This window comes from Pan paniscus, chromosome 4 (genome assembly GCF_029289425.2).
Source record: "Pan paniscus chromosome 4, NHGRI_mPanPan1-v2.0_pri, whole genome shotgun sequence".
NCBI lineage: Eukaryota > Metazoa > Chordata > Mammalia > Primates > Hominidae > Pan > Pan paniscus.
In genome coordinates, this window is record NC_073253.2 from 37,918,985 (window position 1) to 37,945,851 (window position 26,867).

Sequence of the window (26,867 nt, forward strand, 5' to 3'; positions counted from 1 at the left end):
GACCCTCCCTTCATTTACATGTAATGAAATGACAGTGTGAGTGGTATAGTACAGAACGTCTTTGATCATCTTTACTCAAAAAACTTTGATGAGTATTTTCTTGAAATTAAAAGGATCTGATGCATAGATCAAAGATCTTTTCTATTCTATTTTCAAAAACCACTTGAAGATTCACTTCTCAAAATCCGCACCCAAGCAGCTCCTAAACACCGGAACAAAACACCTCTTGCAACACTCTGGGCCCCTGTCCTCAGTGACTGCCTTTACATAGCTCTCAAAGCCACCCACAAGCTGTTGCCATTTGTTTTCATGTATTCCAAGTTCTCCAAATGCTGTAGCACCAAGACAGAAAAGAAATATACATGGGTGCTGATTCTGATACTTGGTATCATATCACTTCAGTACATTTTATGAGTCTAACAGACTAAGTGCAACAGCATCTCTCCCCTTTTATCTTAATAGTAATTTAAAATGTTATTTATATCAAAGCAACATGCATTGGTTTGATATAGATGAAACTGCATATGAATTTCTAGGATTACACAAGATTAAAAAGAAAAATCCCAAGCTGTTTTTTTCCCCCAGATCATTTTCTGCATGCCAGACAAGCAGAGATTTATCTTCTTCTGCTGTTACATATATTTTCTTTGAAAAATTTTAAGCATCATTTTCCTGTGCAATGCCCGGTCTACATCTTCAGATATTACACTGTCCCTTGGTCATAACTTCTCTTAGCTCCCAGTACTTGTGCCCACTGGCTCTACATTCTACACATATTTGCAAGAGCCTTTACAGAGAAGTACTGTCATTGTTTAGCCCAGTGATAATCATTTATGTGTCCTTATCTCACAGAAAAACACTTAATGCAAGCTACTACTCAGGCTTAAATGTTTTATCTTTTTTCTCTTGTCTAGTTTCTCTCTAATGTCTTTCAAATATCTACAATGTAAGAACCACCACACTTCATAACTTGGCAAATGCTGAGTTTTCTAGTATGGAAAGATGATATATTCGTAGTTTTCAAACTTATGCATGAATCAAAATCACCTGAAGGGCTTGTTAAAACCAACTGATAGGCCCCATCCCCAGAGCTGCTGACTCAGTAGGTCTGGGTGGGGCCAAGCATTTGGATCTAAGAGTTCCCAGGTGAGGCTGAGACTTTAGGTCTGGGGCCCACCCCATTAACATATTAAGCCTTTGTATTTAAGGTGTGCTCAGTGTACCAGCAGCATTGGCAACACCTGAAGCTTGTTAGAACTACTGACTCGCAAGCTCTCTGACTCACTGAATCAGAATCTACATTTTACCATTTAATCTCCAGGTGATTCAATTACACATTACAGTTTGAGAAACACCAATAAAGTGAAAAGACCATAGGTTTTGAGAAAAGATCTTTGGTACATGACCTTTTTTTAGATGGAGTCTTGCTCTGTCGCCAGGCTGGAGTGCGGTGGCGCGATCTCAGTTCACTGCAACCTCTGCCTCCTGGGTTCAAGCGATTCTCCTGCCTCAGCCTCCCGAGTAGCTGGTACTACAGGTGTGTAGCACCACACCCAGCTAATTTTTGTATTTTTAGTAGAGACAGGGTTTCACCATGTTGGCCAGGATGGTCTCGATCTCTTGAGCTCATGATCCACCCGCCTCGGCCTCCCAAAGTACTGGGATTACAGGCATGAGCCACCGTGCCCGGCCAGTACCTACATTTCTAGTTGTATAAACCTGGGGGAACTTACAGAGCTTTACTAAGTCTCAGTTTCGTCATTGGTAAATGGCGACCAACACCTGCTATATTAGCATTCTCTAGACAAAGAAACAACAGGGGATGTGTGTGTGTGTGTGTGTGTGTGTGTGTGTGTGTGTGTGTGTGTGTGTGTGTAGAGAGAGGGAGAGAGCGAGCAAGCAAGCTGAGTTTATTATATAAATTGGCTCACATGATTATGGTGGCTGAGGAGTCCCATGATACGACGTCTGCAAGTCTGAGAACCAGGGAAGGCAGTAGCGTAAGTCCCGAAGTCTGAAAGCCTGAGAGCCAGGAGCACCGATGTCAAGGGAAGGAGATGATGAACGTCCCAGCTTTCGAGAAGCAAGGGCAAATTGGCACTTCCACTGCCTTTTTATTCTATCCAAGCCCTTGGCTTATTGGCTGGTGCCTGCCCACATTGGTGAGTGCAGATCTTCCTGTCCTCTGATTCAAATTCAGTCCACTGATTCAAATGCCAGTCTCTTTGGGAAACACCTTCCCATAAATAATGTTTTACTGTTTTAAAGGATCTGATGCATAGACCCTTTTTCTGGGTGTCTTTTTTAAGCTAGTCGACACCTAAAACTAATCATCACATCTACTTTTTAGGATCTAAGAGGATCAAATGAGACAATATTAGCCCGTGGCTTTTAAGCCGGTCTTTATATCAGAATCACCTGGAAGGCTTGTTAAGCCACATTGCTGGGTTCTGCACCCATCACTTGTTTCAGCAGGTTTGGGTGGGAGACTACGAATCTGCATGTCTAACAAGCTCCCAGGTGAGGCTGAAGCTGCAGGTCCGGTGCCATCCTTTGAGAAGCACGAGCCTAGCCTAATGGGACCCAGATCATGCTGGTTCTCTTTGCCTTCTCTTTCACAGGTGTATTCTGTTTGTTGAGAATCTGGATTCAATGACATTTATATTGCTTGCTCTTTCAGGATTGATTTTAGTTTCCTTTCCTCTGAAGCTCAATGTTGAGCATATGTGGGGTGCTCTGCTGAGCGGCTGACACACAAGCAGCACACTTGTCTCCTCACTTTTATGCTGTCAGTCCTCCAGCCCGTGTCCCCTTGCTGCTCAGTGACAGAGAGACACTTACATATAAACAGGGAAAGAAATTTCATTGTTTAAAGTTTCTTGTTCTTAAAGAATTGTCAGTGACAGATGGCACTTTTCTGTGTAAAGCCACATGCCTCCTAGATTATGGTCCAGAGAATGAGAGAATGAGAGAGATCCAACATTTCCCCACCCCTGTTACACTAGCACTCAACAGAGAGTCATTAAACTACTTAATGACACCAGGCCTTCATTTGCACTTGATTAGCATAAGATAGAATTGATCCTCAGGCCCAGGGCTTAGTAAATCAGGTCCCTTGAGAGCTAGTGCAGAGGCGAGGGGACAGCACAGGGAAAAATTAGTAATAACGAGAGGAATGTAAAACAGTTTTATCACTGTGTGTCCTAAGGTTCTGAAAATGCTGTTCATAGAACTTTGTTTACATTTTGTAAACAATTACCCCCAGGAGAAAAAAGGGCATCTCTAATTAGAACCTCAACTTCTAATTCAACTCAAGAAATATTTATTGGGCCTGTGAGGCAAAGGTGGTTAGGTCCCAGTCCCTGCATTCATAGGATTTACTGTCTAATAAGGGACAAACACAGTGCTGTCACAATGAAATTATTCATTCAGCAGGTGTTTGTTGAGCATATACTATGTGCTAGGCAATTTTCTAGGCACTGGGATGTGACTGAGAACAAGAGATAAAGCTCTGGCTCTCAGCGAACTAGTTCAGAAGTGCCCAAAGACAGTATTTCCCAAAAGGTGGTGCCATGCGGTCGAGCAGTTAAAAGGTAAGTTTGGGGCATTCTCAAATTTGATACTAAATAAACCTTGAATCACACATTCAAGCTACTCACTCCTTGAAACCTGCAGCCATCCCTAGTCCTAGGTAGCCCATCTGAGGACGGATGCCACCTGTGAAGAAATCCTAGGAAATGAGACCCTTCACCTAATTTGGCCTGGGAATGCTCCACTAGAAATGAAGGCACATGGAGAAACCCCATCTCTACTAAAAATACAAAATTAGCCAGGCGTGGTGGCACATGCCTGTAATCCCAGCTACACAGGAGGTGGAGGCGGGAGAATCGCTTGAACCTGGGAGGCGGAGGTTGTGGTGAGCTGAGACTGCACCTTTGCACTCCAGCCTGGGCAACAAGGGCAAAACTCCGTCTCAAAAAAAAAAAAAAAAAAAGAAATCAAGGCACAAAGTGAGTATTAATACTCCTGTACCCTGAAAAGGGGCAACAAAATGGATGAATTAAGCAGCATTTATAATTTTTTAAAAGTATATGTATCTCATGTGACATGAGCAGTTTTTTCCTTCCAGACACGATAAAAATGCCAACCAAGCCCACGCTGAGCGCCACTTACTAGACTACCACTGGAACTTTTCCTGAGTCCGTTAGGAATGGGCTGTGAGTGGCATTTTGTGATAGCAGGCTAGGCTTCAGGAGGACATTAAGGAGGGATTTAACTTTCTGGGGTGGCCTGGCTGATGGAGGGGAGATGGGCACAGGTGGCAGCAAATGCAGCCATGGGACCTATTCTCACTTTAAACAAAGAGAAATTTGATGTCCTCTCTCCTAGCTTTTCAATTTGGCAGATTCTGGTACTATTATGCTGAAAATGTGCCAGCAAAACATAGCTGAAATTCATGTCTGAAAGCAGGAATTTAAATACTTTTTGCTAAAGTTTTGGTTCTGTCCAGGTAACAGTTTAGACTGGCCCAGCTGTCTAACCTGACCCTCCCTGCCTGGGGCGATTCATCTTGTGCCTCCAGCAGCAGTGGCTCCCACAGTCTTGGGCCCTGGAGCTCCCTCAAGAGATAAAACTACTCCTTTTGATGCTGCAGGTGAGGTCTATCTCAGAAGAGAAGGATGGGCGGGACGCACAAAAACTGCCAGTAGAAGTCCTAGAAACTTCTAGGACTTCTAGAGCTTCGTTAGTGTCCACATCAGGGGCAATGGCACAGTGACTACACCATCACATATATGGCAGCTATTGTAAAAGTTTCCTGGGAAAAACAGCTGTATCCTCTGGGAACTGTTTCAGTGTCTAAAATCCACATTAACAATGCAATTTCTCAAGAATTAGAGAACCTAGAGTTGGGTGGGTGGGTGTGTGTGTGTGTGTATCTGGTTCTGTCTGTAGTCTGTAGGCAAAGACACCTACTGACCTGCTACAGAGGGAGACAGCTGAGGCCAAGTCCTTAGGGGATTTGCCCAAAGGCACAGGATTAGCCAGAGACAGAGTGAAGGACAGAACAAGCGTGTATGCTGCCTTCTCACCGATCTTCAGTGCTCAAGATTCAATGGCAAATACTTGGGTACATATTAGATTAAATTTTCTCTTAATTTCTTTAAAACACATGCATTTAAGGCAAAAACAGTAACCGTATTACGGGATTTGTAACGTATGAGAACTGCAACATAAAGGATAAAAGGGAAGGTGGTAAATGGACTTCCAGTTTCAAAAGTTCCTATGTTTCACATGAATTGGTACCATATTAGGCTAGGTAGACTGTGTAGTTAAAGATGTATATAGTAATCCCCAGGACAACCACTTAAAAATGCCAAGAGATTTAACTAAAAAACCAATGGATAAATAAAATGGCTTTTAAAAATTGTTCAAATAATCTAAAATACCTATATAAAAGAAAATAAAAATAAAACAAAAAAAAAAGATGTTAAAATGGTAGACCTGAATCCAACCATATCAATAATTACATTAGCTGTTAGTGGACTAAACATTCCAAATAAGAGGCAGATATGAATTGATTAAAAAATGAAAAGCCAATTATACACTCTCCATAAAAAATATACCTTCAATAGACACAGATTGAAAGTAAGTGGATGGGAAAAGATACATCATGCAAACAAGCATAAGAAGGTTGGAATGGCTATATTACTATCAAATCAAATACATTACAAGATAGAGAGTATCAGCCAAGTGCAGTGAGTCACACCTGTAATCCCAGCACTTCGGAGGCTGAGGCAGGTGGATCACCTGAGGTTGGGAGTTCGAGACCAGACTGACCAACATGGAGAAACCCAGTCTCTACTAAAAATACAAAATTAGCTGGGCATGGTGGCGCATGCCTGTAAATCCCAGCTACTCGGGAGGCTGAGGCAGGAGAATCGCTTGGACCTGGGAGGCAGAGGTTGCAGTGAGCTGAGATGGCACCATTGCACTGCAGCCTGCGCAACAAGAGCAAAACTCCGTCTCAAAAAAATGAAAAAATAGTATCACCAGCTATAAAGAAGAACATTTTGTAATGATAAAAAGGATAGCTAATGCACTAGAATAATATTGACCAATAAAAGGAAATGAACCACTAAAATCCATTGAATGGTACACTTTAAATGGATACATTGTATGGTACGTAAATTATATTTCAATAAAGCTATTACAATAAGAAAATAAACTGATAAATGCAACAGCATGGGTGAATCTCAGAATTAGTATGCTTAGTGAAAGATGTCACAAAAAGGAGTATATGCTCTATAATTCTATTTACATAAAACCTGAGAAAATGGAAATTATTCTATAGTGATCAGTGATTGCTTGGAAATAAAGGAGGGCAAGGAGGGTCAGGAGGGAAAGAATACAAAGGGACCCAAGGAAACTCTTGGGGATATGTTGATAGATATGTTCATTATCTTGATTGTGGTGATGGCTTCATGGGTGTGTACATACAACAAAGCTCATCAAACTGTATGCTTTAAATACGTGCAGTTTAATGTATGTCAGTTATTCCTCAATGAAATTGTCAGAAAATAATAATAATGACCTGAGGTTCTACCTAAGAAGCTAGAAAAAAGGAGCAAACTAAACCAAGCTGAGTAAAAGAGATGCAGGAAATAATAAGGATAAGAACAGAAAGCAACAAAATAGAAAACAGATTAACAATAGAGAAAAGTAATAAAGCCTACAAGTTGGTTCTCCAAAAAGATCAACCAAGTTGATAAATCTCACCTAGACAGAACAATAAAAAAGAGAGAGGACACAAACACAAATAAAGAAATGAAAGAGAGGTTACACTACAAATTCTTTTTTTTTTTTTTGAGATGAAGTCTCACTCTGTCGCCCAGGCTGGAGTGCAATGGTGCGATCTCAGCTCACTGCAACCTCTTCCTCCCAGGTTCAAGTGATTCTCCTGCCTCAGCCTCTTGAGTAGCTGGGATTACAGCGGCACACCGCTACACCTGGCTAATTTTTGTATTTTTAGCAGAGACGGTGTTTCACCATGTTGGTCAGGCTGGTCTCAAACTCCTGACCTCGGCCTCCCAAAGAGCTGGGATTACGGGCGTGAGCCACGACACCCGGCCTTACACTACAAAGTCTACAGACATTAAAAGGATGATGAGAGGATATTATGATCCACTTTTGCCAAAAAATTTGATAGCCTAAATGAAATGGACAAATTCTCTGAAAACTACAACTCACCTGTATGGACATAAAAACAGAAAAGACTGAACTTTCCTATATTTAGGGGAAAAAAGATCTTCTTATGAAAATGAACTTTCCTATATTTAGGGGAAAAAAGATCTTCTTATGAAAAATCTTTCCACATAAAAAATTCCAGGCCACGATACCTTCACAGGTGAATTCTATCATACATTTAAGGACGTGATAACACCTGTCTTATATAAACTTGTTCGGAAAATAGAGGAGGAGGGGATATTTTCAAGATCATTTAATAGGCCAGCACAATCCTAATATACAAACCCTGATGAAGACATTATCCAAAAAACAGATAACTACAGACCAAGATTCCATCCTAAATAGATGTGAAAGACATGACTTTTTGTGTATAACATCCTAAGCAATCTATAAAGCAGCTGCTGAAACTAACAAATCCATCAAGCAAGTTCACAAGTAGAAAGCTAATTTTAAAAATCAATTTTTTGTTGTTGTTGTTGTTTTGAGACAGAATCTCACTCTGTCACCCAGGCTAGAGTGCAGTGGCACAATCTCAGCTCACTGTAACCTCTGCCTCCTGGGTTCAAGCAATTCTTGTGCCTCAGCCTCCTGAGTGCCTGGATTTACAGGTGTGCACCATCATACCTGGCTAATTTTTGTATTTTTAGTAGAGACGGGGTTTTGCCATGTTGCTAGGCTGGTCTCAAACTCCTGGCCTGAAGTGATATGCCAACCTCGGCCTCCCAAAAGTGTTGGGATTACAGGCGTGAGCCACTGCACCCGGACAAAAAATCAATTGTATGTTTATGTACTGGCAGCAAACATTTAGAAAATGAACTTAGAAATCAATTCCATTTGTCACAACATCAACAAACATAAAGTACTTTGAAATAAATTTAACAAAGATATGCAAGACTTCTATACTGAAAACTACTTAACATTGCTGAGAGACATTAAAGAAGATCTAAACAAACATAAAACTACCCCATATCATGGACTGGAAGAATCAATATCATCAAATATCAATTCTCTCCAATTGATCTACAGCATCAATGTAATCCTAAAAATAAACTCAGCAGGCTTTTGGGGGAAACATTATTAAGCTAATTCTAAAATTTATATAGAAATTGAAAGGACATAGAATACCAAATCATGCAATGTTAAGTTGAAGAACTTACATTACCTGACTTTGAGACTTACTATAAAGTAATTAAGAAAGCATGCAATATGTAGATTGACCAATAGATCAATGCAAAGAACAGAGTCCAGAAACAGATCAATATTACATACTTATTTGACTTTTGACAAAGATGTCAAAACAATCCAATGAAGAAAAGAAAGTCTTTTCAACAAATGGTGCTTGAATAATAGATATCCAAATGGAAAAATATTAAGCTTGATCCCATCTGACACCATACACAAAAACTAACTCTAGATGGATGATAGTCCTAAATGTAAAACCACTAAGTTTTTAAAGGAAAATACAAAATATCTTCCTGACTTGAGGGTAGGTAAAGTTTTCTTAGGTAGGTCACAGAAAACAATGAACATAAAATATTAACAAATTAAACTATCAAATTAAAAACTTCTGTTCTTAAAATATACTGTTAAATGAATAGGAAACTCACAGTGAAAGTACATATGAGCAAAACATACACCTAGTAATAGACTGATGTATTCATCAGGATATATGCAGAACTAATACAACTCAATAATAAAACAACCCAATTAAAATAGCAAAGGATTTGAGTAGACGCTTTACAAAAGATGACATTTAAAAAAGATCAATAGCACACGAAAAATTGTTCAACATTATTAGTCATCAGAGAAGTGCAAATTAAGACCTGCACACCTAATAAAATGGCTACAATTGTAAAGACCGGCAAACCAACTGTTGGCAAGGATGTGCAGCAACTGAATCCCTCATACATTGTTCTTGGCAATGTCAAATGCTAAAAACTACTTTGGGAGAACTGGCAGTTTCTTATAAAAGTAAACATACATTTAATCCATGACTTAGCAAATCTACTCCTAGGTATTTTCCCAAGAGAAATAAAAATATATATTCACAAAGAGACTTGTATAAGAATATTCACAGCAGCTTTATTCATAATAGCTCAAGACTGGCACCAATCTAGGTGTCCATCAACGGGAGAATGGATAAACAAACTGTGGTATATCCATGCAATAGAACAGTGCTCAGCAGTAAAAAGCAACCAAATCATATACTCAAAACCATAAATACATCTCAAAAACATTATATTGACCGAAAGAAGCCTTCCACGAATGAGTAAATACTGTGACTCCATTTAGATGAAATTCTAGAACAGGCAAAACTAATCTATGGTGGATAAAATCAGATCAATGGTTTCTTCTGAGGACTGGGGGACAGACATTAATTGGGAAGAGGAAGAAGGACCTTCTCTGGAGTGGCAGTGATGTTCTACGTCTTCTTAGGGTTTAGGTTACAAAGGTGTATACATTTGTCAAAGGTCACACAGAGGTACACTTACCATTTGTGCATTTCTTTGTATGTTAATTTTACATAAAATGTAAGCAGACATAGAACTGTTGCTAATGATATGCACGCTAAAGGCTTTAGGAGGAAAAGTACTAATAGATGAAATTTATTTTAAAAAAACAAGATGGATTAAGGATGTACAGAGGGATGTATATTTAAAGAGATGTGATAATGCAAATATAGTAAAATGTCAACGGTAGAATCTAGGTGGTGGTTATTCAGGTGTTTACTGTAAAATTGTTTCAACTTTGCTGTATGCCTGACAATTTTCACAATAAAATGCTTGAGAAAAAATTGGCTGGAATGTGAACTGAGGGTGAGCTCTGGGTGTCTTTTTCACAATGTTTGCTTCCCCCATGACTTATGAAAAGTGGCTGAGTGTACTTCATGTTGTGAGTGGCCTGTGCCAGTGAAAACATTTGTTCAAAGGCACCACAGGGAAGGGCTGTGTAGTGGTCTCGAGGCATGATGCCAAGCTTGCACATTTGCTAGCTGTGTAACTGCTCTCTGAGTATCAGTTTCTTCATCTGCTGAATAAGGATAATACTATCTTATGGGCTTGATAAGATGATTAATTGAGATGATGCCTTTAAGACAGTCTAGGGCCTGTCCCAAAACAAACACTCAGTAAATTATAAATATAATTGTATTACACTTCATTATTTTCAGATACAGCATGCCATTTCGGATCTCCTTGGATTCCTCTCTCTGCATTAACTAGCCAGCCGTTGGCTCTTATGTCACCTTGGCCCAGCACACCCTCATCCTCCCTGCTTCTCTTGTCCAGCAGAAACCTCCACTCAGGGCTCTGTGATACTCCTTCCACCTTGGAATTCATGGAACAGTCAATGCCCTGCTACTCAGGTGGGGCCATTCTTTACTCCTCTTTCCGTCTCACCCTTCAATACCTCACTTCAAAAACATTCTGGTTAATGTTTTGATCAAAACATCTCATATGTCCATCTCTTCTTTTTTTTTTTTTTTTTTTTTGAGACAGTGGACTCACTCTGTCGCATAGGCTGGAGTGCAGCGGCATGATCTCAGCTCACTGCAACCTCCGTCTCCCAGGTTCAAGCGATTCTCCTGCCTCAGTCTCTGGAATAGCTGGGATTACAGGCCTGCACCACCACGCCCAGCTAATTTTTGTATTTTTAGTAGAGACAGGGTTTCACCATGTTGGCCAGGCTGGTCTTGAACTCCTAACCTCAGGTGATCCACCTGCTTCAGCCTCCCAAAGTGCTGGGATTACAGGCATGAGCCACTGCGCCCAGCCTCTTCTTTTTCTTTTGTCTTTAAGATGGGGTCTAACCACACCTCTTTGCTTTTCTTTCTGTTTCCATATATCTGAGTATTGTCCACTTGACTTAATAAGAGTAGAATAGAACAGGGGCTGTCTTATTCCTTCTGTGTAGCTCATCAAGTAAGTGCCTTTCTAGTGATTGACTTATAAGACATGATGCTGGTAACCTAATTATGAATAATTTCAGGTAATCTAATTTAGTCTGAATGTATTAGTCACCTACCTAGCACCGTGTAAGGCCCTTGGGGAAAGAAGAGGTCAAGATGGAGAAGATACTGAATGCTGCCTGGGATGACCTGTGTAGTGAGACAAAACCTGGCTGAGTCCTGGGCTGTGTGACGCAGCCAGCAAGTGCAGCAGGGCTCCGAAAGGACAGTAAGCTATTGTGAAGGGAACATTCCATGGGAGGGACCAGACTTCTAGATTGCCCTTTGAATATGCAGTATACCTGGGGATCGGGAGCCAGGAATAACAGGGTGTAAGAAGCTGAGCCTTCTACAGTGCAGGCTCCACAGGAGTCACGGGAAGGGTAAAGGATCAAGGGCTGGGACTTTAAGTCAGCAAGACAGACCTTATACACAACAGGGAGTCAGTGTAAGTTTTTAAGACAGAAATAAAAGAGTCAAGTGTTATCTTGGGGAGATGAATCTGGAAGGGGGTGCAGGATGGATTGGGAGAGGAGGAATGGCTTTAATACAGTGATTCTGGAGAAAGTGAAGATGCTTCCAAAGGAATAAGAGAGATGGGTTTGAAAGACCAAACACAAAATTACACTTTCTTCTCTAAATGCTACTACTGAAAATGGGATGCCAAAGGTTAAGACTTCTCCAGGGAATCAAATGTTTTCCAACTTATCTTTTATTCCCACATGGGGACATATTAGTCACAAAGGCCATGCCAGCCTCATTGGCCCTGACAATCACATGCCAGAGAGATGGCCAGGGGAGCCAGTTCAGCACTGAGAACAAGTTGGGGGCTTTTGTGAAGAACGCTGCAAGTGCAGATGACTCACCCAGGTTTGTGACTCAGTGTTGCTGGAAGCCTTAGAAAAAGGTAGAACTTCCCAGCTAGGCGTGGTGGCTCACGCCTGTAATCTCAGCACTTTGGGAGGCCAAGGTGGGCAGATCATGAGGTCAGGAGATTGAGACCATCCTGGCCAACATGGTGAAACCTCGTCTCTACTAAAAATACAAAAATTAGCAGGGCATGGTGGTGCGTGCCTGTAGTCCCAGCTACTTGGGAGGCTGAGGCAGGAGAATCGCTTGAACCCAGGAGTCGGAGGTTGCAGTGAGTCGAGATTGCACCCCTGCACTCCAGCCTGGTGACAGAGCGAGACTCTGTCAAAAAAAAAAAAAAAAAAAAAAAAAGAGAGAAAAAGAAAAGGAACTCCCCAGGCTTCCAGTTGGTATTTCCAGATCAAAGGTCAAGGTCATCACCAGGAAGACTAGCTGGAAAGTGTGCTTTCAGCCCCAGATTAGTTGAAACACAAGGGGAAGGGATAACTTCTGCACTGGCCACTCCACAAGGGACGACACTCACTGGCTGCAGCATCTGCTTCTACACTCTCCACCACTGAACCAAGAGGAACCAGAGTGCACCCCAGGAATTCATCACAACGCTGCTCACCTTCAGCAGCTGTGAAGGAGTAACTGAATTCTGAAGACAGTGAGGAAGTTTCTCTTCCCTTTCCTTTTTATGTGAAGACATTTGTGTGTGTGCGTGTGTGTGTGTGTGTGTCTGTGTGTTTTAAGACAACAATGTTTTAGCATACCCTCCTCTTTCTTTTTTTTTTTTTTCTTTTTTTTTTTTTTAATTATACTTTAAGTTTTAGGGTACATGTGCACATTGTGCAGGTTAGTTACATATGTATACATGTGCCATGCTGGTGCGCTGCACCCACTCTTTCTAAGTTTACAAATAACAGTCCACATTGTCTAAAAAGAATTTTTGAAAGGTCCTTTTTCCCAACAGTTTTACCCTGTTGGCCCCATAGAAGCTAATGAGTTGAGAGGCCCCAAGGGGCCTGGACCCCCTCGGTCATCATCAGCTTCTGCCTCTGGAGGGCCTACTTGGGCCTGACCTTGCACATTCTCTGCACAGATGCCCCAGGGGACATCTGCACCAAAGCGCCCTTGATGGCCACCGGGGGGCTGCCATTCAGGAGCAAGGCCTAGAGCCCGGAAGCCCCTAGAACCTTTGGTTGGATGTTTTAAAGATGTTGCAGTTTTTAATGTCACTTTAAATTCCTAATACAGAACATGTCTCTGGGGCCACTGTTCAGACAATTCCCTCTGAGGGACAACATTCATCAGAAGATGAAAGAACATACATAGGCCCCGCTCTGGCCTCATGGAGCTGCTGCAGGCCAGGCAGACCCCCGCACACCCACGAGGCTGTGTTTCCACAGCAGTGAGTTCCCCAAGCATAGGCGCCAAGGTTCTTAGGCACAGAGGAAGAGCCCCTGACAGCAGTGGAGCAGTGATGATCTGCCCTCTAATGCAAAAAGCTGCCCCTGCCTGAGCCTGGACCACTTGGCACAGCTGACCGACCCCAGGGCCTACTCAACAACTGCTGTCTCTGGACTCTCACCCCACGGTGATACCCTGGTACATGCTTTGGATCTTACCCCTCAACTGCTTACCCAGAACATTGTGCTTCTGTGGCTAAAGGGGGCAGCCGTTTGCTGCATCTCCTGAGAGCCCAGTAGTGACAGGCAGAGAAACAAGACTTGGAGTTTTGGTGGTGCAGCGTCGCAGGGACGATGATCTATTGAAGATTTTTTTAAAAAAACGAAAGTTCTCATAGTCTAAAGGATGTTGGGTGAATTTTTCTAATTTCAATTAAAGCAGGAAACTATATAAATCCCACTCACACTATTACTTCCCCTATCAAATCTCAAACCATAAAACATTAATGTGCAAGAGACATGAAAAAAACAAAAACAAAAAACAAAAAAACCCAAAAACCTGTCAGCTGAATCAGATAATGGGGCTTGGGATGTAGACTGTGGAATGAATTTTTGTTGCATTTGTCCCCAGATCTCACTGTAATCAGGAAGTAAAGTGCCTTCAGGTCAGGTCCTGCAGATAGAGGAGCTTCGGTGCCTGAAGCCAGTTCCAGGAAGAGGGCTGACTGCCCAGCACATCATCTACCCCTACGGAAGCACCTCCTGTGCACCAGGCTTCATGCTAAGTGCCAGAAACATGGCTGACAAGACAGGCAGAGCCACATCATCACAGTGCTCTCTGAGTCCAGAGAGGAGAGCAGCTTTGCCCAGGTCAGCCTTCTCTTGGGCCACTGGCTGCTCTGGAAGCCCAAGCTATGCTCCAAGCTCCCTGGCTCTGACAAAGCCTGAGGAAGGGCACACACAGGCCCCTGTCTCTCAGAAACCACTGCTGCTACCCAAACACCATGGCTTCTCTCTGCCTGGATGCAAGTATTTATTCAATAGATATTTTCTGTGTGCCAGGACCTAGGAGGCAGATATAAGATGATGACGATGAAGGCATGGTCCCTACCCCTGGCAGTTCCACAGTGGCCTGGTCTTTCTTGTGAGAATTATACAAAGGCCATCCTTCTATCAGCCTGCCCTAACATGAGTTTTTGGTCAAATTAGTCTTGTCCCCCTCCAAGACGTCCAGCAGGAAAGCTCCCTAGCCTAACATAACATGATCGCGCCAGATCTAATTCACTCAGAAATTTGGTGGTTCTCACCCTCAGCAGTACATCAGAATCCCCTGGGGCGCTCTCAGAAATCCTCATGCCCAGACTGCACCCCAGACCCAATCTATCAGAGCCTCTGTTTTTGTTGTTGTTGTTTTCTTTGATAATTCTCCAGGTGATTCCAATGTGCAGCCAAGGTTGGGAGCCACTGTGTTAGCCCTTCCACACGCCTCCTCATTGAACACAGGTGCTGAAGGGGCTGCTCTTCCCTAGCACCAGTGGGTGGATGTGAACGTTCCTCCTGTAGGGATTTCAGCCATCAGACAGGTCCAGTGTTCCCTATGGATTACAACTGGCTTCTTATGAATCTGCCTTTTGTTTCATTTGTAACTTGTGGGCCAAAGCTCTGCGAATAGACTTAAACTCTTTTCAACAGTTCCAGTGATCTGAAACCTTCTCACAAACCTCTACTATACCCAAAGCAGCTTGAGAGCAGGCTCCCCCGTGCTTTCTCTTCATCGTGCCATAGTTCAGGGTTGTGTTTGCTATGAAAGTGCTCAATAGGCACTTGCAGAACGAATGGCACCCACTGAGACCTGGCCCTTTTCTTCCTCCCCAGACCCTCCAGTACATACGTTGCAGCTGTTCAGCCTCCCATCCTGCAGCCATCTTGTTTGACTAACAAATAATGAGGAAAAGTACCATTGAAGCCACTCCTTACATGGTGATTCTGGGTTTAGGGACAGCTGGTCAGGATGAGTAAATGCATACTTTCTTCAGTTTCCTGGAGCTGGGCTCTGAAATCTCACCCAGGAAACCTAGGCTTCAGCAAACCAGGGTGAGAAGTGGAAGGAAGAACACTCCAAATTCTTCCTCCTCCTCACTTCTTTTTCCAGCAATGGCACTAGAGGAAACCATACCTCTTGGAATTTTGTTCTTAGAAATTATTTAAATGAGGCACCACAGAAGCGAAGATCCAGACGCTTGAGTCTAATCTTATGTGATGAACACTGCTTTGACCATGTTAGAAATAAAGGGTCCTATAGACAAAGAAGCAGGTGGTACAATGGCTGGGTTTTAGGTGCAGTTGGCTGCATACCTCCAAAGTGTGGTAGAAAGCTGAACTGAAATGCTGCAGTCAGAGCTGACATTTACTACTCCATTTACATTACTGCATGCCCAACCTTGCCCACTCCTGGACGAGGTGCTCTCATGGCCTTCAAGGAGCTACGCAGGTCTGGGCCTCCAGTTTTCCATAAAGAGACCCAGGATTCTCCGTAGGGATGCAGTTAGCTACCTCACTCTCTTAGCTTTTCACTCATGCCTCCAAGCTGCCCACCTGCCACTCCCTTCCATGGCACATCACATAAACAGGCCCATCCACATGACATGATCTACTTCAGCCCAAACACCCACAGGGGTGGCTGTGGACCCTGAAGCACCTGGAGGTAGGGTATGGACTGTGGAGGAAGCCAGGCCAAGCCAGGTGGGCACCTGGGCACCAACTGTACCCTCAGCTCAAGCTCCCCTACTCTACACATTGAGGGGACCAGCCATGCTTGATTATCTCCTCTCCTGCCTTTCGTTGCCTTTTCACTTTTGCAGAGGATTCCTCTCCTTACAATGACATATTCTTTTTTTTTTTTTTTTCTGCGATGGAGTCTTGCTCTGTCACCCAGGCTGGAGTGTAATGGTGGGATCTCGGCTCACTGCAACCTCCGCCTCCTGGATTCAAGTGAGTCTCCTGCCTCAGCCTTCTGAGAAGCTGGGATTACAGGCACTCGCCACCATGCCCAGCTACTTTTTGTATTTTTAGTGGAGATGGGTTTTCACCATGTTGGCCAGACTGGTCTCGAACTCCTGACCTCGTGATCCGCCCACCTCGGCCTCCCAAAGTGCTGGGATTACAGACATAAGCCACCGCACCCGGCCTACAGTGACATATTCTATCCACTGCTCAAACCCACGTCAGTCAACACCTCCTCTATGAAGTCATCCCCTCACTTCCCAAGCAAGGGAAACCTTTCTCTTATGAATTCTCCGAAGATACACTTGTGCTTCCTTTATTTCCATATTGCTAACTACTTTAGGGTTAGAATCCTGGTTCTGCCACACGCATCCCATGTGAAACCTGGACAGGTTTCTTGACCACTTCAAGCCTCAGTTTCCTCATCTGTAGAAAGGGGAGCCTAGTATCTCCCTCCTGGAGTTGTGGTAAGGATTGCAGGAGTTAATGTATGAAATGCACTTGGAGAGTAACAGATACAAAGTGTCAACACGAAAGGCATCTTACTTGGATTACTAAAACATAGGCTCTTCCATGAGCTCCACTGATCAAATCTTTACTAAGTGCATTCAGCAGCATCAGTGGGAGATGGGGACACAGCGACCAAGACATGATGCTGCCCTGGAGGGTCTGGTCAGGCTGAGCAGTGATAGTGTGGTCAGTGCCAAATCCACTCCACAGCGGGGAGGAGGAGAGAGGTGGCCGGGGGCAGTCACAGAGGGGGCTCCTGACCTGGCTCAGGGGACCAAGAGTTTTCCAGGAGGACAGGAGGAAGGAAGAGCACGCTAGACAGAGGGAGTGACACACAGAGGCATGGCCAAGCCTGGCATGTCCAGAGAACTACAAACAGCCTAGTGTGACTTGGGAAGGTGGCAGGGAAAGCGGGGCAGGAAGGCAGGAGTGTGCTCCTCAAAGATGCCTGATGATGGTTTAGTCAGTGATGAGGAACCACCACTGAGCCCTTCACAATGAGGACTGGGGACCGGATAGGACAGCAGTCAACAGTGTGCTGCTAAGAGTTTAACCACCAGCTTGCTGAAAAAGCAAAGACAGCCGAACATAAGTTTATTATACATTTTACTGATATAAAGCGGAGGTCAGGAAATTATGGTCCAGGCCATAATTTAGCATATGGCCACATAGCACATTACTATAGCTTACCATCATGTATGCTCTTGACATTACTAACACGATAGTGAACTACAGTAATGTGCTTGGGAAGGGATGGGCTGTTCTTATTATTTCTTAAACATAGCATTTGTTTAATTGCATGTTTATGTAATTTAATTTTTAATAATGGCTGGTTTAACAACTGAATCACAAAATTCCAGAAAATTAAACAATCAGTTTTCACAAGTCAGTATGTACTGGCCACCTGTTTCTGTAAATACAATTTCATTAGAACATAGCCTTGCCCATCATTTATATATCATCTATTGCTGCTTTCCCATTACAATGGCAGAGTTGAGTTAAGTAGTTTGACAGAGACCGTAAGGCCTAATGTTTACTATCTGGCCCTTTAAGAAATAAATTTCCCAATCCCTAATACAAAGAATGTATAACACACAATTTCAAAACAATATTCAAATATAAGGCACTCTTGGTTGTAGAGTCTATATAGCCAATGGATTCCCACAAAATGCTTTTGCTGGTTTTTTTGACCTCTTGTATCAGCAGCCAATTTATGGTTACAGTTAATGAATGAGTGGAGTCTTGGCATAAATGTTAGTTGATATTTTCACTTACATCAAAAGTAAGATGAGGGCCAGGCACAGTGGCTCAAGCCTGTAATCCCAGCACTTTAGGAGGCCGAGGCGGGCGGATCACAAGGTCAGGAGATCGAGACCATCCTGGCCAACATGGTGAAACCCTATCTCTACTAAAAATACAAAAAATTAGCTGGGTGAGGTAGCGGGCGCCTGTAGTCCCAGCTACTTGGGAGGCTGAGGCGAGAGAATGGCGTGAACCTGGGAGGCGGAGCTTGCAGTGAGCCGAGATCGCGCCACTGCACTCCAGCCTGGGCAACAGAGCGAGACTCCATGTCAAAAAAAAAAAAAAAAAAAAAAGTAAGATGAAAGGCAAATAACAAAGATGTACATAGAAATTTCACTCATTTGTCAGTGATGTGAGGAACTTCTTTGTTGAATCAAATAATAGTTTGTAAATACTGGGGGAATCATTCTTGATATTTTTGGGTTATTCACAATGAAACTACCATAGACATGATATACATTTAAGTTTATCTTGTATTATTAACATTTTCTTCATCATTTTTTTAAGTCTAGAAAAATCAATTAAAAAAAAGGTCCTGATTTGTAGAGTTTGCCAATTTTCTTGATCTAAAAATACTCCCTTCATGGCTGTTTAAAGCTGCCAGAATGATGTCACTGAATGTGGAGCTGGGAAGATGTGTGCAGGGCACAGCTTTATCTGGCATTTCCATAATACAGATAAAACAGACATACAAATGTCAAGAGCACACATGATAGTAAAATATAGTTATGTGCTTGGGAAGGGATGGAATGTAAGTACTTATTACTTCTTACAAATAAAATTTGCTTAAATGCATGCTTATATAATTTAATTTTTAATAATGGCTGGTTTAACACTAAATCACAAAATACCAGAAAATTAAACAATCAGTTCTCACAAGTCAGTATGAACTGGCTCCAGCACACATTACGAGGAGGCAGAGGGAGTGGTCATGAGGCTCTGTAGGATGAGAGGTCATAATGGCTTAAAGGAAGTGGTGGTGGGGTGGGGAAGTGGGCATGGAGTCAAGAGTTGTTTCAAAGACATCACCTTTGGAACAAAGTGGCTTCTAGGATGCAGGGGGCTCAGGAAAGCAAGGATGCTAAAGGTGGTTCCCAGGTTAGGATGGGGGTGACTGGGTAAATGGGGGTCTCATTAGCCAAGCCAGGGATTCTATTCTAGCGAGAGCAGATGCAAGGAGTGACTTCAGTCTCATCCATCCTGTATCTTCCACTGGGCCAAGTGCCAGCAGGCATGCATGCTCACTGAATGGATGATTTAGGTTGAGCAAAATGCCAGAAACTGATTCCTTCATGTGAGGTGAATAATTCCTTCTGAAAAGTCAGCCACCAACTGTTGCTTTGGAAAAAGAAAATTTTCCATAGAGTGCTAACACCCGTAAGTGGCCTAAAAATTGGTATATTAAGTAAAACTTTAACAGAAGTCAGGCCTAAGGTACTGTAAGTCTCTTGGGCTTAATTAGTACAAGCCTCCAGAGTGAGCAGAATCTTGTAATAGTCTGAATGACACAAGTCATGTAGAAGTGCAATCTTTGGAATTTTAGTTAAACTTATGGGGAAAAAACCCTCCTCCCAAACACCAACATAATACTCCTCTTTAAATCCTAGTGGTCTTCAATGCATTAGAGATGAATAGATAACATTAATTTTTAAGAAATAGCTCAGCTATGTCTGTTCATTATCCATTACCAAACCTATCTTACTTTTCTTTTCTTTTTTTTTTTTTTTTTTGCGATGAAGTCTCGCTGTGTCACCAAGGCTGGAGTGCAGCGGCATGATCTTGGCTTGCTACAACCTCCACCTCCTGGATTTAAGCAATTCTCCTGCCTCAGCCTCCCAAGTAGCTGGGATTACAGGTGCCCACCACCACTCCTGGCTAATTTTTGTATTTTTCGTAGAGATGGGGTTTCACCATGTTGGTCAGGCTGGTCTCAAACTCCTGACCTCGTGATCTGCCTGCCTTGGCCTCCCTAAGTGCTGGGATTATAGGCGTGAACCACCGCGCCCGGCGGTCTATCTTACTTTTCTTAAGTCAAATTATTTTTTCTCTATGTTTAGGCCTCCAGGACTGAGGCTCAGCTAAGGGTGAGGTGGGGTGGTGGGGGTCCCTGCTGAAGCTGGTTATTACTGGTGAGCAGGCATTACTGGTCTCACACAAAGAGACACTTTATTTCCAGCTCAGACCTATAGCTTCTTCCCCTCTGATTTTCCCATCCTCCACCTCCCACTTATCCCCACCATAGGGATACCTTATAAACAAACATCCATTGCCTTATAAACATCCTTGATGTAGCAGAAAGGATAGAATGAGAGAACAGACGGGTCAAAAAAACCCCATCCGTGCAGGGCAGACACCCCCCAGCCTGCTGTCCTGCCGGCCATGAGGGTAAGCTTCTCTGCCAGGGCAAAGAGCACCTGTGTCTACCTGAAACTAGGCAGCCTCCTCTCACATCATGCTCAGGGTAGGTGCACATGCCCAGAATGTTATCGGTTTACCCTTTCCCTCGCAAGCCAAGAGAGCCCCCTCTCAGCTTCAGATGCTCTGGAACTTCACAGAGCCTGGCATGATCACCTCCAGCAGCCACCATCACCACCAAGCGTGAAGTTGTCTCTCCCTCCTCTAAGTCAAGACTTCTCAAACACAGAATCCTACCCCTGGATTCTCAGTACCCCCACCCCTGTCCCCTCCTCCCGGCTGCAAGCCCCTGCTTATCTTGTGCCCTCAGAGCCTCCCACAGTCCCTGATGTGTAGCAGGTATTCCATTCATGTCTGCTCGGGGGTTGGCTGTTCCAAACGTGGTTTCTCAGGAAAAAAAAATGTGGTTTCGCAATATCAGAGGCCTTTCTTTAAATAGATTCTTGTAAATATGTACTAAAGCTAAATGGAAAAATTTGGATAATTTTGTTTACCTTGTGGCTTTACCAAATATGTCAATAAATATTTTGGGGCACACAAATAAGGTGCACGTGTACAAAGTCTGTATCATAGTAATATTCCAATTACATAAAATACATTTCTGTGACTAGCTGCTTTTAGAGATAACTGCAGTCATGTTTTCAGTTGCAGTAGCCTTTTTCTCCAATTTTTAAAAAAAGAAGTCACACTTGGATGTGTGCCTTGGAAGAGTACAGAAACTATTCTTTGTAACACCATGTGAGACATATATTGGCTACATATAGATCAACTCTACATGGAATAAGAATTCGGGATAAGACAGAAGTTGCATCTTTAATTTCCTATGCCATCCAAAGGTTATTGTGTTAAGGAGTAAAAAATAGTTTTCAAAATAATTTCCTGATGTCTATGGGGCATACATAGGAAGTACGAAGAGGCATAACCCACAGTCCCCGCCCTAAGGCGAGAACTCACCCAAAGCAGCATAAGATTAATGATCCAATGGGTGGTGCAGACAAAAAGTGTCCCTGCTCCCTCTTTGCAGGGTAGAGACATGGGCTGGAAGGTTTGGAAGATTTCCTGGGGGGAAGAGAAGCTGAGTTGAGTCCTAAAGGACAGGGAAGCAACAAAAGGTCCACACTATTTAAAAGCATGTAAAAGAGCCAAGTACTGGGAATTTAGGACAAATTGAAATTTTGTTTTTATCACTACTTAGCAATGAACAGAACCCCCACCACCCTCTTCTCTCAGCTCTGCTGAGAATGCCATGAGATATTAGACTCTGTTAGTGCTAAGGATCATGGTTTGCCAGAAGCTGGAGGAGAAGGCCCCAAATCATGAGAAGGCCCATTGGCCACACCACCCCTAGAAAGGTAAGGGGTGAGAGAAACAGAAATGGGCAAATGTGGGGAGAGTAAAGGCATGGGGGCAGTGAAGGCCAAGGACACACCCAAGAGAAGGCTGGCCTGGTGGTGGGAACCAGAATGGGCCCCAAGGGTTGTAGGCAGCAGAAACCCATTGAGAGGATGGTCCATGAAGGTGTAAGGACTGGATGGGAAAATCTGTGGACTGTCTGGAGGCCTACAGAAGGTGACTGAAGGTAGAGTGTGGATAAAAGAGAGAAGGCAAAAGAGGGAGGAAGAAAAGAAAGATGGCGTCAGCCTGCCTCTTTCCTGTAGTACTGGGCACAAGCAACTACAGAGTCCTTGAGTCCTTGGGTCCTTGTGGGTTCAGGGGGCTGTGAGCACAGTCCTGCGAGGCAAGAAAGAAATCGACCAACGGTGCTTGGTGGAACAGCCTGTTGGTCACACTCAGATCGCACACATCTCAGACAAGGCCCATGATCCAGGACCTGCTGGGTTTGGAGAGAAGGTCCTAGATCCTGGTGAGAACTGTGGGGCAGTCTCCTCTGTGACACGCTGGTGAAGCCAAGCTGTGCCAGGAAAAAAAAATCTTACTAGCTGTCAACTGGTAGCTTTGCTCTGTTCCCACAAAAGGGCAGGAGGTCATTTTAATTAGGGGAGGCTGACCATCTCCTTTAACCCATGGTTGAGAAACCCATCTCAACCCATGGCTAAAGGGTTTCTAAGCATGTGTGGTCTCTTTGAGAATAAGCCATCCCCACTTTGCTGCCCAGACAACTCAGGGATGATGACTGTGCCTAACTGTCCACTGGCCCTCACTGGCTCCCATGCATCCCACTTCTGCTTAGTTTTCTGAGGGCTGTGGTGTCCCCTTGCCTGAGTACACTCAGTAGGACATGGTACTCCCCACTGTCCACCAAGCTCTAGAAAGTGAGACCTAACTTTCTGCAGCAGTTTGAGAATGATTGAAAGGGGCCCTGCATCTCCCCGCAAAGACATTCTCTATAGGTTTGCTTAAGCACCCATCAGAATGTCCTCTAGTGAGGGTAAAAGCCTCCTAGGGGCCTGGGAAACTGGTTACAGTATCTTTTCCTGGAGGCTCAGTGAGTCTGGAGCTGACTCATTGCTAGAAACGAGAGGAAGTCTGTAGCTCATTAGCATCCCGTCACCTGCAAAAGGGCAAGTGAGGTGAATCTGTGATAGGATTTGGCAGGGGAGGGAAAGTCCAGACCAGGTCTGTCCAATAAAAATATTGTGTGAGCCACACATGCAAACCACATGTGTAATTTAAAACTTCTAGTAGCCACATCAAAAATGTAACAAGAATAAGAGCTGATGGCTGGGTGCGTTGGCTCACACCTGTAATCCCAGCACTTCGGGAGGCTGAGGCAGGTGGATCACCTGAGGTCAGGAGTTCAAGACCAGCCTGGCCAACATGGTGAAACCCCATCTCCACAAAAAATACAAAAATTAGCCAGGCACTGTGGCGCAAACCTATAATCCCAGTTACTTGGGAGGCTGAGGCAGGAGAATCGCTTGAACCCAGGAGGCGGAGGTTGCAGTGAGCTGAGATCGTGCCACTGCATTCCAGCCTGGGCAACAGAGTGAGACTCTGTCTCAAACAAAACAAAACAAAACAAGACACAAGAGCAGATATAATGTCAGGGCCCTAACTGCCTCCTTTTTTCCCTATGCAAGTATGACTCTTGGACCATGGTTGCAGATCCTTGAAATTCTGAAGTTTGAGCCATGAATTTGCATTTGGATTTTGTCCTTGTGAAAAGGAAAAAGCCTCAGGGGACCTAGGTTCTCGTGTCCGCACCAGTACGCAGGGGCTGAGATAGGCTTTGAGACAGGACGCAGAGGCTGGCACGAAGGCAAAAGGTGCCCAAAGACGTGTATGAAGGGGAGAAGGGGTACTTCTGGGAGGTCAGGGCAGACTGTTGCTGGCCTAAGAAAATGGAACATCCAAGAAAGAAAATTATCTTCAAGAAATGAAGTCAGCAACCTTTTTCTGTGCAGGACCAGAGGGTAAATATTTAAGCTCTGCAGGCCACATGGCCTCAGCTCTGCCACCATAGTATGAAAGCAGCCAGAGGTGCAACACACTAGAGAGTGTGGCTGTGTTCCAATAAAACTTTATTTACAGAACAGGCCATATTTGGCCTGCAGGCTCTAGTTTCTTGGCCCCTATCTTACACAATAGCTAAAAATCCCAGACAGCCTCCTTAGGTCCTGGGTTTTGAGCTTCTCCAGTGCTTAATTCACATTTCCTCTGTGCTGCATTCTATTTATTCTGTTTACCTGTCTGTGGCCTCCCTGACATTGGGGGCAGATGCATTGTGTCCCTGGTGCCAGCACAGAACAGGTGTTTAACACATATTTGGGGAGAAAGTGTGTGTGCAGAGGAGAGGAAGACAACAGACAAACCTCACTGAGCATTTCCAGCCTCTTGGCAAAAAGCTACAGGGCTCATACAGGAAAAGGGATCTTTGCTGACGGCAAGCCTTACCAGGAGAGAGCAGCCTGGCTTACCACGTCACACCTTGTTAAAATGCAAACCCATGGGCCGATTTTGACATCAGGGCTAAACCCCAGAAAACCACACCACCGGAACCGCCTGCAGACAGGTGCCCTCCCCAGCACAGATCCCATTGCCATTCGCTGCAGCCTCCTTCGATGAAGAGGAAAAACACTGTAGCTAGCCAGAGGTATAAAAATGCTTTGTTATTAGAAAATCTAAATGTCTCTCCAGGCCTGTGCAGTACCATTAGGTGACGTCAATGGCTCAGGGTATCCGAGCTCTGCATTTCCTCTTTTCTAGGAGCAGCAGCTAATTCATGGTAGTAAAGGCGTTTCTACTTAGAGCCTCAGAAAAAAAGCAGGTGGCCCCCCACCCCTGTATCCTAAAGTCCTGTGCTAAAGGCTTGCCTGCTCTCCCTGTGAGGCAGGAGGGCTTTACAGCTGGCAGGAGGCCAGGACTGAGACATTCAGTTTCATTAATGCTAGCCACCAGCTTGAGGGCCTACTACATGCCAGGCAGTGTGGGCACACAAGGACAGCACAGACCAGTGGCCCTGCTAGAGGGGAGAGGGCAGTTTAGCATGCAAATAGCTGTGAAGATGATGGCGGTGGTTGGTGGGTGATACAAAGCAAAGAGGGTACCTCAGGGGCCTTCAGAAAGAAGGTGATACTTAATGTTTCTTGCACTGGGTCATGAAGGACTGGTAGGACTTGGGCACATGGAGTTGCAGGGAGACTGGTGACAGGGAGAGTAGGGGTCCCTGTCATTAAGTGAGAAAGAAGGTAAGGAAGAGGAGCAAGGCTGAGTTGGTGGGGGAAAGGCATGAACTGGACATGAACTGTGCTTGGTCAATTTCTGGCATGAGAATGAATGAACCCCAGTGGACCTGTGTCCTCTACTGTGGATCCACAGCCAAGAAATGTTGGTCTGCACTGCTTGTGTTCAGAAGTTTGTCTCGAAAGAGACACCAGGTGTCCTGTCCCTCTCTTTCTGCCTGCGTCAGCTCTTATGAAGAACTCATTCTTTCTCCTGGTATGTAGCAAAATGTCTGTTGGAACCCTTTTTTTTCCCTATGAAAGGCCATTCTTTCCTTTACCAGAGGTCTCCAAGGACTTGCCTCTTGCATGACTTCATGGTATTATGTGAAAACATCCTGATTTCAGATGAGATTCTCAGTGCTGGAGGAAGGACTTTATCTAGAACTATATCTTATAAAGGAGCACATGGACATGGACCCCTTTGATATCCTGAGACAACCGACTGAAGACCCTCACGGGCTCACTGGGCTCACCCCACTGTCTACTCACGTCCTGCTGGTTCCAGTTGATCTCCAGGCCTGGCTGGGCTTCACCTTCTCATCCAGCACTTCACACATCTCTGCCATCCTCTACTAAAATGGATTATGCCACAGAAGCCCTTGAAATCCTTTAGAGATACTGTCCCTCTTTAAAATCCTCATAAAAATCAAAGACCACATGTTGTAAGTTTTCAAAAATAGATCACTGATAATTATGTTTGTTGTGTAATTGTTAATCTACAAATTACAATGCATGAAGTGAAAATACACATAATGCAGTAGTAAAAGTACTAATCAAATAGAAAAAATACCTACACCAATGTTGCCCTCCATTACAAAATTACCTTAAAAAGTTCTTAAATAAAGTGGCTTCTTAAAATTCTGTTACTGCAGATGATAACATCCAGATGTATTCTTCTGTATGATGTAAGGGTAAGAAAAAATTGCAGTACTAATTTGGAATGATTCTTGTTTTTGATATGAATTTGTAGGGGTGCAATGCTCAAATGGATATATACTTTCCAAATGATTAAGAAATTAAGATAAAAATAGAACATTTTTTATTTGGAGGAAAAATTTTATGCCTTCATATATTAGTCTAGAGAGTTCCTCAGCCACAAGCTAAATCGTAACCGATGTGCACTACAAATAAAGTGATATAGGTTTGCTGGGAAATAAAAAGATTTGTCAGAGGAACCAAATTTTCCCATAAATCTTCTTAATTGGCAGCTACAATTAGACATGGAGAAAGACAAGCAGAGAACAGTGGTGAGATAAGCAGAGAACAGAGGTGACGCACGGCCAAACAGACAGAGCAAATGAAGTGAGCTGATACCGTACCTGCTTATTATTGTCAGTGGTACAACACAGTTTCTTGAGTGAGACAAAATGCCTAATTTTCCTAATAACAAATAATCAGTTATTAGCGAGTCAGATATGAGATGATTCAACAAATCAGCAAATAAAAATGTCAACAGACTTCTTAAAGCTAAACTCCAGGGTTCGTCTTAGGGCAGTTTTA

General features: G+C 43.6%; 1 protein-coding gene across 11 annotated transcripts in view; it reads right to left on the reverse strand.

The window, feature by feature from the left end:
- The window catches only part of PDE8B (phosphodiesterase 8B), a 253,777-nt gene that overhangs the window by 54,781 nt on the left and 172,129 nt on the right, over nucleotides 1–26,867 (reverse strand). For 7 of the 11 annotated variants that reach the window (XM_034959921.3, XM_034959920.4, XM_034959916.3 and 4 more), the window contains one exon: nucleotides 26,687–26,747. The exons of the other annotated variants lie outside the window; for them this stretch is intronic. In XM_034959921.3, coding sequence (XP_034815812.1) covers nucleotides 26,687–26,747 — 61 coding nt within the window. The remainder of the gene's footprint in view (nucleotides 1–26,686; nucleotides 26,748–26,867) is intronic. 11 annotated transcript variants of the gene reach the window in all.